This window comes from Schistocerca serialis, chromosome 3, assembly GCF_023864345.2.
Source record: "Schistocerca serialis cubense isolate TAMUIC-IGC-003099 chromosome 3, iqSchSeri2.2, whole genome shotgun sequence".
Lineage (NCBI taxonomy): Eukaryota > Metazoa > Arthropoda > Insecta > Orthoptera > Acrididae > Schistocerca > Schistocerca serialis.
The window spans coordinates 740,521,126-740,534,378 of record NC_064640.1 but is presented as its reverse complement, the minus strand read 5'-3'; the positions used below and the strand labels follow the sequence as shown (position 1 = coordinate 740,534,378).

The 13,253-nt window shown below is 38.8% G+C and overlaps 1 protein-coding gene across 1 annotated transcript; it reads right to left on the bottom strand.

The window, feature by feature from the left end:
* Positions 1-278: 278 nt before the first annotated feature.
* LOC126471188 (piggyBac transposable element-derived protein 4-like) lies at positions 279-789 on the bottom strand. The gene is made up of 2 exons (XM_050099297.1): positions 395-789; positions 279-297 (listed from the first exon to the last, which is right to left on the bottom strand). Exons 1-2 carry the CDS (start codon positions 787-789, stop codon positions 279-281), a joined length of 414 nt encoding a protein of 137 aa, XP_049955254.1.
* Positions 790-13,253: the final 12,464 nt, after the last annotated feature.

Below are 13,253 nucleotides of genomic sequence, written 5' to 3'. Positions count from 1 at the left end.
GGTGTAGTACCTATCCATATAAATGCAATGTCCTTTGCCGAAGTACTGTGAACACAACCTTTTTACAAGTCCCTGGATACTATTGTCTCTCATGCCCGGGTTCCCGGGTTCGATTCCCGGCGGGGTCAGGGATTTTCTCTGCCTCGTGATGACTGGGTGTTGTGTGCTGTCCTTAGGTTAGTTAGGTTTAAGTAGTCCTAAGTTCTAGGGGACTGATGACCATAGATGTTAAGTCCCATAGTGCTCAGAGCCATTTGAACCATTTTTGAATACTATTGTCAACACTGCCTGCAGAACCTGTACATGCATCACAGTTTAGCATATAACCGGTTGATGAATCGCAGAGAGCATACAATTTTATTCCATATTTATTGGGTTTGTTTTTCATGTATACTCTGAAGATTTTTCTACCACGAAAGGGACACTTGCCTCATCTATTGTCAGATTCATGCCTGGACGAAAACTAATTTTGCTTTTATTCACAAAGAAATCAAACAAAGGCCTCACTTTGTGAAGTGGGTCGTGCTTTTCTTCGCCTCTGCTAGTGAACGTAGCATTGTCATTCAAGTGTAACATCGACAATGTAGCGCAAAATCGATCGCGACTCAACAATTTACTCGCAAATCCTGTCTGCGGAAACGGGTCTGTTGACCAATAATCACTGATTTTCGGCAATTTGGCGAAGCACATATGCAAAATAATACTGAGAGACCAGTAAATCTCTTGCAATTTTACTGCAGACCACTTATGCCAAACAGAGTTTATTTTCAGGCTACCTTTGCGTTTCATTGTCGTAATAACGTTTCCAGCGTACAGATTCGTTTCACTTTTGATGAGCCGAATAAGGTCGTCATCAAAGAAATAACTAAAATATCGAAGCTCCTCAGCGGCATCTTAAAAATGCGATGCTACGCCGACTACTTCCTGGAGATCCCGCAGTGCTGGCTGAACGTCTAGTTCCGACCAATCTTGCTCTTTGTGCTCAGTGAGCCACACACGACCAGGTACCGCAGATGGTGACTGATGGTCTGTACCATTGTCTGCATAGAGAGAAAATAATGCTAAGATTGGTACTAAAAGGTACTAAATGCAAGTGAAGTAATGAACACTACTCACAATACAAAATGCGGCAATGAACTCTTCACTTTATGAACAACTGACACATATACTTACCTGAATCATCACTTGTACTTTCGTCTGGAGAGTAAGAATCCTCGTTGTCAGAATCGTCAATTTCACATCCTGCATCCCCATAAAGAATATCTAAGATCTCTGCCTCCGTCAAATCACTCTGCGATATTTTCACGATCGTAAACACCTGTGAATGAACTGCAGGTAACTTCGTCTTTGCAGTGCTCACAGCCGCTCCCAGGATGAGATGGCTGATAAGTGCTTGCCTCTTACGGAAGAAGAATGAAATACCTCCACATTAGTTGACGAAACTGCTTCGGAGACGCGCTAAACGCGCTTACAGAGCCAAATAGGGGCTCGCCCGCACGGTATACGGGCGCCGTCGCCAACGTCAGGGCGGCCGCGCCCGTATGGCGTACGGGCACCGTGCTGTAAATGTTAAATTGCCAGGAAAGTGGAAATAATGTGAAAGGTTTAAGATAACACCCTTTGTAACACAGCTTGTCATTTACTCTTCTTTCTTCCTGCTGAGAAAGCTGTGAACTCCGTAGCAAACTACCTTTTAGCTTGTTAAGTCACGTCATTTACCCATTCTTCTTAAATCGATATACAGTTTTTGTGTGAGGACACCGCATTTCATTATTCAAGCACAACACACAAGTATTCTTACTAATTTGACTGTGGTAGAATGAACACAGGAAGAAGTTTTGTAAAGAATTTTGTGTTGCCATTGGAGGTTTCTTGCATGATCCTTTAAAGCCGTTTTTGCATCATCAAGATTCATTTCTATGACCATAGAAACCATTACTAATAAACAAGATTAGAAGTTGTCCTGTAAGGTATGTAGCCAAGCAACCACCACTTAAATGTATAACAAAGGTTGCTTTTTCTGAAAAGTTGTTTAATAATTAACTAAGATGAGTGCAAAAGGCATTCACTTCCCGTTAGGCATAATGTAGAAAACATATCTATTTTTTAACGCAAGTAACAGCTGAGCTGCGTAATCGACAACAAATGCTGTTTCTAGTAAGCAATGGCAATGTTTAGCTTCTCTCTACGGTTATACACGATGGTTTATGGAATGTGTTACGGAAATACTGCATTTATTGTTAAGGTGTAAACGTGACGCACAGCTTTTATGCCACCTATTTGGTCCTCGACGGAATAGGCAGATCAATCACAGCGTGGTCAAGAAACAGGTAAATTCCGATAAGGTGACAATGCGTACGATTTATTTACTTATACGTAATTTATAAATATATTTCCAGTTCTCCGCTACAGTGTACATGCGATAACAGCCACATCTCTTTCACATTACGGTCATATATCAGCGGATCACACTCGTTTCAACATCATTCAGCAGACACGTACCGACGTGTTAAGAAACATTCCAGTGTGGTTCGAAAAATTTCACCTAACTCGATTCGACCACGGATCTCAATCAGTCGACAAGTGTGCAATGCGTTTGCGTATACGTCATTTTGACGTAACTTCCGAGTGGTTCTAACCACAATGATGTGTGTGTTAGGCTTCCCGTCCCGCTCGCGCACCAAGTGACTTCCATCTGTTTCCTGCTTCGAAGAGGACTCTCGGCGGAATGCGCTTTGGCAGCAATGCTGACGTCAAACAAGCCGTTCAACATATGCAACGCCCTGATTTTTCCCTGGAAGGGTTTTTGAAGCTTATAAAGCGGTATGACAAATGTTTCAATGTATTGGAAATTATGTAGAAAGGCCGGCCCAAGTGGCCGTGCGGTTAAAGGCGCTGCAGTCTGGAACCGCAAGACCGCTACGGTCGCAGGTTCGAATCCTACCTCGGGCATGGATGTGTGTGATGTCCTTAGGTTAGTTAGGTTTAACTAGTTCTAAGTTCTAGGGGACTAATGACCTCAGCTGTTGAGTCCCATAGTGCTCCGAGCCATTTGAACCATTATGTAGAAAAATAAAGATATGTCTTATTTTTAATGTCTCACTCGCTTTTTTTCCTTTCACATACAACTCTGACCACAGTCGACAGAGGAAACTTATTTTCCAACTCCCCGTCGTATTTATAGTTGATGATAACTTCAAATCTACCTCGATATGCTGGAAAAATTATACTTTTAAGGCTGGCGGCAGCCATAAAACGTCATCCGGAATTGTACTGAATGCTTTCTCAGAAAATTATTTTGAACAATTAGTTCATGAGCCCACTCCAAGCGTAAATGGTTGCGAAAGCATACTTGACCTCTTAGCTACAAATAATCCTGGACAAATAGGGAGTATCGTGACGAATACAGGGATTAGCGACCACAACGCAGTTGCTGCTAGGCTGAATATCGTAACATCTACAGCCATCAAATACAAACGCAAGGTATATCTATTTTGAAAAAAACTGATAAAAATGATCTTAACGCCTTTTTAAGAGACAGTCTTCACTCCTTCCGATCTGATTATGTAAGCGTAGAGCACATGTGGAATGATTTCAGAGAGATAATATCGATGACAATTGAGAGATATATACCACACAAATTAATAAGTGATGCTACTGATCCCTCATGGTGCACAAAACAGGTCAAATGGCTGCTGCAGTAGCAACGGAAAAAGCATGCCAAATTTAATAGAACGCAAAATCTCAAAAATTGGCAAAGTTTTGCAGAAGTTCGAAATGTAGCGTGTACTTCAATGCGCGATGCTTTTAATAATTTCCACAACGAAATTCTGTCTCGGAATCTGGCAGAAAACCCAAAGAGACTCTGGCACACCAGTGGCAACACGCAATCAATACCTTCACTGCGCGATAACAACGGTGAAGTCCCTGATGACAGTGCCACCAAAGCAGAGTTATTAAATTCAGTTTTCTGAAATTCCTTCACCAAAGAAGACGAAGTAAATATTCATGAATTCCAATCAAGAATAACTGCCAATATGAGAAATATAGAAGTAGATAGCAAAGCAGCTTTAATCACTTAATAAAGTCAAAGCGTCCGATCCAGATTGTATACCAGTCAGGTTCCTTAGAGAGTATGCTGATACAATAGCTCCATATTTAGCGTTTATATACAACCCTCTCACTCACAGAAAGATCCGTACCTAAAGACTGGAAAATTGCTCAAGTCATACCAATACCGCAAAAGGGAAGCAGGAGTAACCCGCTGAATTACAGGCCCGTAATACTAACGTCGATTTGCAGCAGGGATTTGGAACATATAGTGTGTTCGAACAATATGAAGTACGCCTATGTCGAAGAAAACACTTTATTGTCACATAGTTAACACGGATTGAAAAAATATCGTTCTTGTGAAAGACAGCTAGCTTTTTATACTCATGAAGTAATGAGTGCTATCGACAGAGGATGTCAAATTGATTCCACATTATCAGATTTCCAGAAGGCTTTCGACACCGTTACTCACCAGCGTCTTCTAACCAAACTGCGTGTCTATGGAATATCGCCTCAGTTGTGCGACTGGATTCATGATTTCCTGTCAGAAAGGTCACAGTTCGTAGTAACAGACAGAAAGTCATTGAGTAAAACGCCCAAATAATATCCGGCGTTCCCGAAGGAAGTGTTACAGGCCCTCTATTGTTCCTGGTCTATATTAACGACATAGGGGACTAACTGAGTAGCCGTCTTAGATTATTTGCAGATGATGCTGTCATTTATCGTCTTTTAAAGTCATCAGATGACCAAACCGAATTGCAAAATGATTTAAATAAGATATCTCTATGGTGTGAAAAGTGGCAATTGACCCTGAATAAAGAAAAGTGTGAAGTTATTCACATGAGAACTAACAGAAATCAGTTTAATTTCGATTACGAGACAAGTCACACAATTCTGAAGGCTGTAAATTCAATTAAATACTCAAGGATTACAATTACAAATAACCTAAATTGGAACGATGATATAGATAATGTTGTGGGTAGAACAAACCAAAGTCTGCGATTTATTGACAGACCACTTAGAAGGTGTAACAGGTCTACTCAAGAGACTCCTTATACCATGCTTGTCCTCCCTATTCTAGAGTATTGCTGTGTGGTGTGAGATCGGCATCAGGTGCGACTGACGGATAACATCGAAAAACTTCAAAGAAGGGGAGCTCGTTTCGCATTATCGCGAAATAAGGGAGATAATACCACAGACATTATTCCTGAATTAGAGTGGCAATCATTAAAACAAAGGCGTTTTTCGTTGCGACGGCAACTTCTAATGAAATTTCAATCACTAGTTCTCTCCTCAGATAGCGAAAACACTCTGTTGGCACCCACCTACGGAGGGATAAATTATCATCACGGTGCAATAAAAGAAATCAGGCCTCGCAAAGAAAAATTTAAGTGCTCGGTTTTCCTGCGCGTCGCTCGAGAGTGTAACGTTAGAGAGACAGCTTGAAGGTGGTTCACTGAACCCTATGCCAAGCCCTTTATTGTGAATAGCAGAGTAATGGTTCAAATGGCTCTGAGCACTATGGAACTTAACGTCTGAGGTCATCAGTCCCCTAGAACTACTTAAACTTAACTAACCTAATCACATCACTCAGATCCAAGCCCGAGGCAGGATTCGAACCGTAGCGATCGCGCGGTTTCAGACTGAAGCGCGTAGAACGGCTCGGCCACACCGGCCGGCCCACGACCCAGCAATGAGATTGCGTCTATCTGTATATTGTAACACTAAAAAAGTATCTTGAAAATGAGCAGTTAAAAGAAATCATATTTTGTCCACATGATTGAATGAAACAGGATGTATAATGTCCACCATGTACATTTCAGTTTGCTTTTGTTTCATCTACTTTGACACTACTGTTGAGTTTCACTTTTGTCAATGCTTGTGACTTGTGCCTGACTGTTCAAAGTTTTAGTCAGCATTGTTGCCTTCTGGTATTGTTTGACACTGTTTTAGCAAAATCATTATTGTTAATACTGCATAGCAGCAGTATTCTTTTGTGTTTCGTGTGTACTGCATCCAGCGGATTTAGAAGAGGAAAGTGCGACTCTAGGGGAGGAGTATAAAGATCGTGGAACAAGAAAAAGAATGAAGAAGAAATGACAATAGAAGCGGGAACTGAAATCAGGTAAATCTTCTGTTTATTCCTTTTTACTAGAAAAATGGAATTTGTTTCCATAACATCCATCAGTAAATAATGCCATGATAAATAGTATTTTCTTATTCTTTTTGTCCTAGAAATCGTGATAATGATCCTCATTTAATGAATTTCGATACTCCCTGCCAACATAGAGAGGGTCGTTGCAATTGCTGTTCTATCCCAGTAAACATTCTATGTAGAACCAAAATAAATGTGTTGGCTACGCCAAATAAAAACTTGAACCTCCAGAAGTTAGTATCTTCTGGACATAAGCATTCCTAAGCATTGGCGTATTCATGGAGAGAATGCCAAAGTAAAACCAGCAGCTGTTACAGTGAAATATCACGTAAGCCGGGGGTTTGATACAGATTTACCCTATTTTTCATTTTAATTTTTCTTCTTAATGAGGAGTATCTCTGCAGATAATAAACAGGAAATGATCCAACAGACTTTGGAATACTTGCAGTTAATGTTCCTACATGCTAATCTAAACAAAGAACATTATTATTTCAGAAAGTTAAGTAAGTAGCCTAACTATCACACGCTAACAAGGATTTTTGTAAACTGCAGGAGAAATCAGGGAGTGAGAAAATTATTGTACGTGCTGCAATTTTATTTTTTTGGAAACGCTTCGGTACTGGACAAACAAGATTAAATAACATTGCAAAAGGAATTGCATCTGGGAGATGACTAACAGATAGAAAGGGGGGGGGGGGGGTTGATCATAAGATTACGAAGTATGAAAGTAAAAGAAAGCATATGGTAGAACTAGTATCAAAACTGGAAGCCACCGAAAGTCATTACAGTAGAAACGAAAGCCAGCGATTGTATCTTTTGTATGGATTAAATATAAACAAGCTTTTAAAATTAATGTGGAATCGAATTCGATATCCCAAAACGGAATTAACTGTGAAAACGGCATTATGTTCCATTGAATAGTTTAGTATATATCAGTTTTTCGCTTTTCCTGAAAAATTTGAATCAACGGACTTTATACGTTTTGGTTTGTTGCTTCTCATATCTGCTGGGATATTGCATGTCATGAACTACAGTAGAAAATTTCTCCAAAATCAGAATTACAAGTAACTGAATACCGATTCACCTAATTGCAAAAATCATATGACAAAAGGAAACAAAACTTTCATAAAATGTCTGACTCTTGATAAAACACATAAGCCCTGGATTACTTTGTGAGAGAGTGCATGTTTTGGCTGCATATGCACAATGACTTGCAGATGCTATGCAGATGTGTGTGTGTGTGTGTGTGTGTGTGCACTGGTGAAACATCCTGCTGCTCTCTACACCTTCACCTGCCACCGTTAGCTTTTGGCAATCATATGCATTCGTTATTGATTGGCTCTTTTGTTTGTAAGCGCATTGAGATACTTTTGGGCATGACATTAAAAGAACAAGATAGTAGTTCTGAGTGATTGTTTCGATCACACATGTCAAAATGATTGGATATTTTTGAGCATGAGCAATATGGAAACTCTGAGCTACTACTGACTGGCTTTACACAATTCAGGTCATTCAGATAGATTTGAACATGGCACCAATTTAAATTAGTCAGATCATTCAGATACTTTCGTGCCGAGTGCCAGTCAACTCTATTCAGATAATTCAGATACATCTGAATATGCCCTAGATGGCAGCTTTACAACTGTATAATGATTGGCTATTTCCTTTTAATGGCTGCTAACAGAAGTGGGCTAGTTTCACCATCTTGGATCGTTACAGCAGAGGCACTGCAACTTATTATTGGGTCCATCTACCAAAAAGTAAATTCACCACAAGACATAACTGAAGCCTGAGAGAAAACCTGAGATTACTAGAAAAATGTCACCCACTCATATTGTTCATCAAGCTAAGAGATTTTAATCATCCCACAATCGACTGCACTATTTACATCATTGAGAATTTCCACAAGAAATTGGTATGAATGACCATGAGGCAGCTGTAGGAATAATGATTTGCAAATTATGTTTTTCTTCGTCTTCTTTTTCTTCTTGTTTTTGCCTTTTCCTATTTATTCTAAGCGGTCAGCTCTGTGGTATGGGTTGAGGCAATGTTGGTTGTAATTTGTACACATATGCCATTCCTGACACCACCACTCCCTCCAGAAGGGAATATGTGCATCTTTCTAAATATTTGTGCACCATGTGGCTGTAGCAGGATGTTAGTACCTGCTTCGTATTTAAGTAACTGGATGTGCAAAAATGCGTAAAAACCACATACAGGTTTGGTTGCACTGCAGAAGCAAAGTTGCTCATTTTGCTTGCTAGGTATTCAATGTGTGCCTGCCAGTTCAAATTTTTATCTGAATTTAGACCTAAGAATTTGACTGAATCAGCTTCCTCTGTACGTTGATTCCTGTGTACAATCTTAATCTGCTCCCATTTTGACTGTTTGATTTTGATCTGCATCATTTGAGTCTTAGATATGTTTAGATTCGACCTGTTTACCTGAAACCAAGTTTCTAAGGTACTGAGGGTTCTGATCACACATTTGGGAATTTTTTCCAAATCATGATCTTCAACGAAGACAGAAGTATAATCTGCAAACAGAATTCGTTCAAAAATGGCTCTCAGCACTACGGGACTTAACATCTGTGGTCATCAGTCCCCTAGAACTTAGAACTACTTAAACCTAACTAACCTAGGGACATCACACACACCCATGCCCAAGGCAGGATTCGAACCTGCGACCGTAGCGGTCACGTGGTTCCAGACTGAAGGGCCTAGAACCGCATGGCCACACCGGCCGTCTAAACAGAATTGATAGGGAGCTTATACTTAATGGTAAGTCATTAACATAGAAGACAAATGTGACTGGACCTAATATCGAACATTGTGGAACACCCTGAGCTATATTTTTCCAGTCAGAATAATCAAATGAGCCATTTGAAGAGATGCTATCTCTTTGTTTTCAGTTTGATAAGTCGGGCTACTGCCATATTTTTCAAGTTTGTAACAAGCAATGCATGGTTTACAGAATCAAATGCGTCTGTGAGGTCGCAGAAAATTACTGCCACCTTATTTCTCTTGTCTAATGATGTACTTATTTTCTCAATGAAACTGTTTACTGCATCTGTGGTGTTTTCCCCCACTGAAAACCAAATTGGTTGTTTAGAGTAACAGAATATTTTTCTATGAAGTTTTGGATTTGTTCAACAGCAAGTTTTTCAAATATTTTAGATAGAACTGCGAAAATAGGCATAGGATGATAATTTCCCACGATCTCTCTTGATCCCTTCTTGAAGAGTGGTTTGACTTCAGCATACTTTATTACCTCCGGGAAACAGCACTCTTCAAAATATTGACTTATTATTTGAGCTGGCGGGTTTCCAATTCTGTTGTGCACCACTTTAATAACTTTGATGGGTATTCCATCCCAACCTGCAGATTTTTTGCTTTTTAATGTTAGAATAGTATTTTCTACATCCTCCACAGAAACTTTTAAGAATTTTGTAAATTTTTCTGAGTTTTCACCTGAGCCAAAGGGATTTACTTTGTTGTGATAATCTGTTCCATCTACATCTGACTTTGCTACATTTATAAAGAATTCATTAAAGTACTCTGGTATATGAGCTGTACTAGTTAATTTGTTTTAATAATCTGTTCTGTGCTATTCTAATTCTTATTTAGACTATAAAAAAATATTCAAATATTTAACTGTTCTTATCATAACAACTGTACAAGAACTTCTGTGTGACAAAAACACAGGCAAAATGAAAGTTATAACTTAGGCACTGACTGAAGTTACAGCAGAAGAGTAATTCAAGATTATGTTTGAATGCTAAAGGACATTGAAGATCTACAAGGATATTGGGAGCTGCAGCTGGGTTGGCAATGGTGAACCACCAGTATAACAACCATGAGGTGCCACTGAGCAGCAACAGCCCTTGGAAGGCAGCTGGAAAACACAACAAGAGGCAGCATCGACTACACAGCAGCAGCAAAATTGGTGCACTAGTTTCAAGCAGCAGTACTCCACAAGATAAGTATAAACAATAAAAATTGAGCTGTCTGGTATAGAGGTATGTTTTTGAAACTTGAACTTGGTTTAGCAAGAGTGTCAAAATGAATAAATCAAATGGATATTGCGTTAATTAAGTCATCAATGACTGTAAATCTTCAGAGAATGAAAACAGCATATGTTCTGGGAATAGCTCTGAAATCAAAGTGGATCACCAGAATTTAATATTGCAAGTTTTAGAGATAATGAATGGCCAATTGGATGAAATAAACGAAAATGTAAAGAATCAAGAAGCAGAAAATATTAGTAGTACCAAGTCAAAGAAAAGTATATTAACCAAGGGAGACACTGATGCTAAAAACAAAGTTAGGGATAGAATGTAACTCAAGTGAATACTTAAGGCACGTTAGCTTTCAGTGAAAGCCTCCATCAGGAAATGAAACATGCACACACATTCATTCACCCAAGTGAGTACACCTCATTCTCATATGACAGCCACCTTCAGCAGCTGAAACCAATATACTCTAGATGGCGGTCATACGTGCATGGATTTTGCTTGCTTGTGTGAATGAATGTGTATGTGTGTGTGTGATTTTCCGTTTCTGATGAAGGCTTTGGTCAAAAGCAAATGTGTAAGTGTCTTTTTGTAGTACCTGTCTTCATCTCAATGTGTCATCTTTACAGTATCAGCCTATTTATTCCACATGTTATTTCCATGATGAGTGCTTTATGATTGGAATTCATACTCTTCTTAAGGCTTTTTCTTTATCAAGGTGAACCTTTTTGTGCAAAATTTATTTATTTGAGGTGGAATTCCTATCCATTGTATAATTATTATGAATGCTGAAAAGTGGCACATAATGAGTTAATACTCACAGTTACAAATACACAAATGCAAAGGAACAGGGTAAGTACTTTTACTATTCTCTAGAACTGATCCATATTTTTTTTTAAATTGATTTTAGGTACATTTTCATTTATTATGATCATTAAACGTTTGTTTGTTGGAATTCATATCCAGGGAAGGCCACACAATGAAGCTACTCATAGGCAGCTAATACTAACCAGCTGATGTACGCCTTTCATCGTAAAAGGGTAAATATTTTAAAACAGGTTTTAGCTTTTAACTAATGTTTTTGTTATGATAGTTTAGTAGCTGAACACCTTCACCATTTCATTATTATTATTATTATTATTATTATTATTATTATTGTTACTGTACACATCATTTTGTTTCCTGTGCCTGTGAATAGCTCTAAAAATATTTACTTTGGTTTTTTCCATCATTATTTGCACACTAGAAAGAGGCTGCCTTTTTAAAAATTTTGTTGTTCATATTATTTGTTTCAAAGTTTTGGGTGTTATTGCGATGACATGACTCACAGTCTCCATTTAGATGTATTAAGTAGTTAAAAATGTGGTCACAGATGTGTGTTACACTGTTATTATATAGTGAATGCAACTTCTATAGCTTGTGTACATGACATCAGGCAGTTTGTACTTGAAGAGAGTCTGAGCACAAGGAGAAAGACTTATGCTGTTTGCAGCCGTGACAATATCAAGTTTGAATAGCATGGTGCTAGCCAATATTTTTTAATATATAGGTTATGCACAAGCTCAACTTTTATTCAGCTTATCATGGGAAATAATCAGATATTTAACTGTTATTATCATGAAACTGTAATAGATCTTCATACCCTGTTTCTGCTTTCTCAGTCTGATTCCTGTACTGATTCATATTTTGACTTTGCTGTCCATTAGTAATTCTCATGAGCCCTCACTCTGCTCTGTTCCAGTTACTTCTGGACAGCTTCATCTACTCTGCTCCTGCATAGTTGCAGTACACTGCATCCTATGCTACTTTTGATTTTCCCTTGTCATACTTCTCCTTTGGAGAAGATACTCTGACTATCCTTTGAAGTTCAGAACATTTAAAAATAACCTTCTTGAATTATCAGTAAGCCTGACTAAGTAGCCTAGGCAACTTATAAACAGCTATACACCCATAAGAGAACTAATGTTCAATGGCTGACATCTGTCAATCGTTCACTGCGTGTCAACCATTTACCCAAATGCAACTGTTCATTGCACCAACTGCCACACATTATCACCCACAGACCACCAGTTCTACTCTATTGGCAGCTGATACAACACATGTGTGATATCATACTAGCAACATAGCTCACTAGAGCTCATAAAATCCTACAATCTCAGGCATTCTACTGTGTCAGCCCACTAAAATCACGTCAAAATCCAAGTCCCTGTATATAATATACTGACTTCCTCGTTTTAATAAAGCATGTTTGAAGTTTCTATCCTTATTTAGTTCCCAGTGGCACAAATCCAGGCTTAAAAATCTTTTTTTTCTGAAAAGAGGTAAAAAGTAATTTTATTCGCAGTGTAATTTCAACTTACCACCTTCTGGCAAGCAGTTTGGATCATTATACAGCAATAGCATCCATCTCACTACAACAACATCTTGCTGGGTGATAGTTACACCATTTGAGGAGCTGTCATGCAACTGAAACTTAGTGAAGACTTGCATGGAGCATAAGGAATGTACACATTCTCTGCACATATTATTGCTAACCTACATATGAGACTTTGATGATGAGAAACTCCAGAATGATTAGGAACAGCTATTTCTGATAATTTCTACATGTTCTTAATATGCCTTGGAAATATTTTTCTCTAAAGCTAAAGCTACATCTCCTGGCTGTGTCAGGTCATTGAGTACCAACTAATTGCCAAGTCATCCCCTACCAAAGGTGTCACTGAGATACCATATAGAGAGCATGGGATCATCATACCATTCTCCTAGCCTTTGAAACCTTCCCAGACCTTGGAGCTACTACTTCTCACTCAAGCAGAACCCCAGCTGCCATTACAAAGCTGGGTCCACACTGTTCCAGTACTCCCACTGAGGTAGTAGCCACAAGTTCAACACATATCATATGTACTGCAAAATTAGCTATGGAGGCAGACAAATGTTTATTTCTGCTTTAGAGGATATACTTGAGCTGCGCACATTAAATTTTTTAAAGGCAACTGCTGGTGGTGTCTGTTGATGAATTACATTGACAATCTATTT

Bases quoted from the DNA above. Each gene is read 5' to 3' on its own strand.
- LOC126471188 (XM_050099297.1), bottom strand. From the start codon at position 789: ATGAAACGCAAAGGTAGCCTGAAAATAAACTCTGTTTGGCATAAGTGG.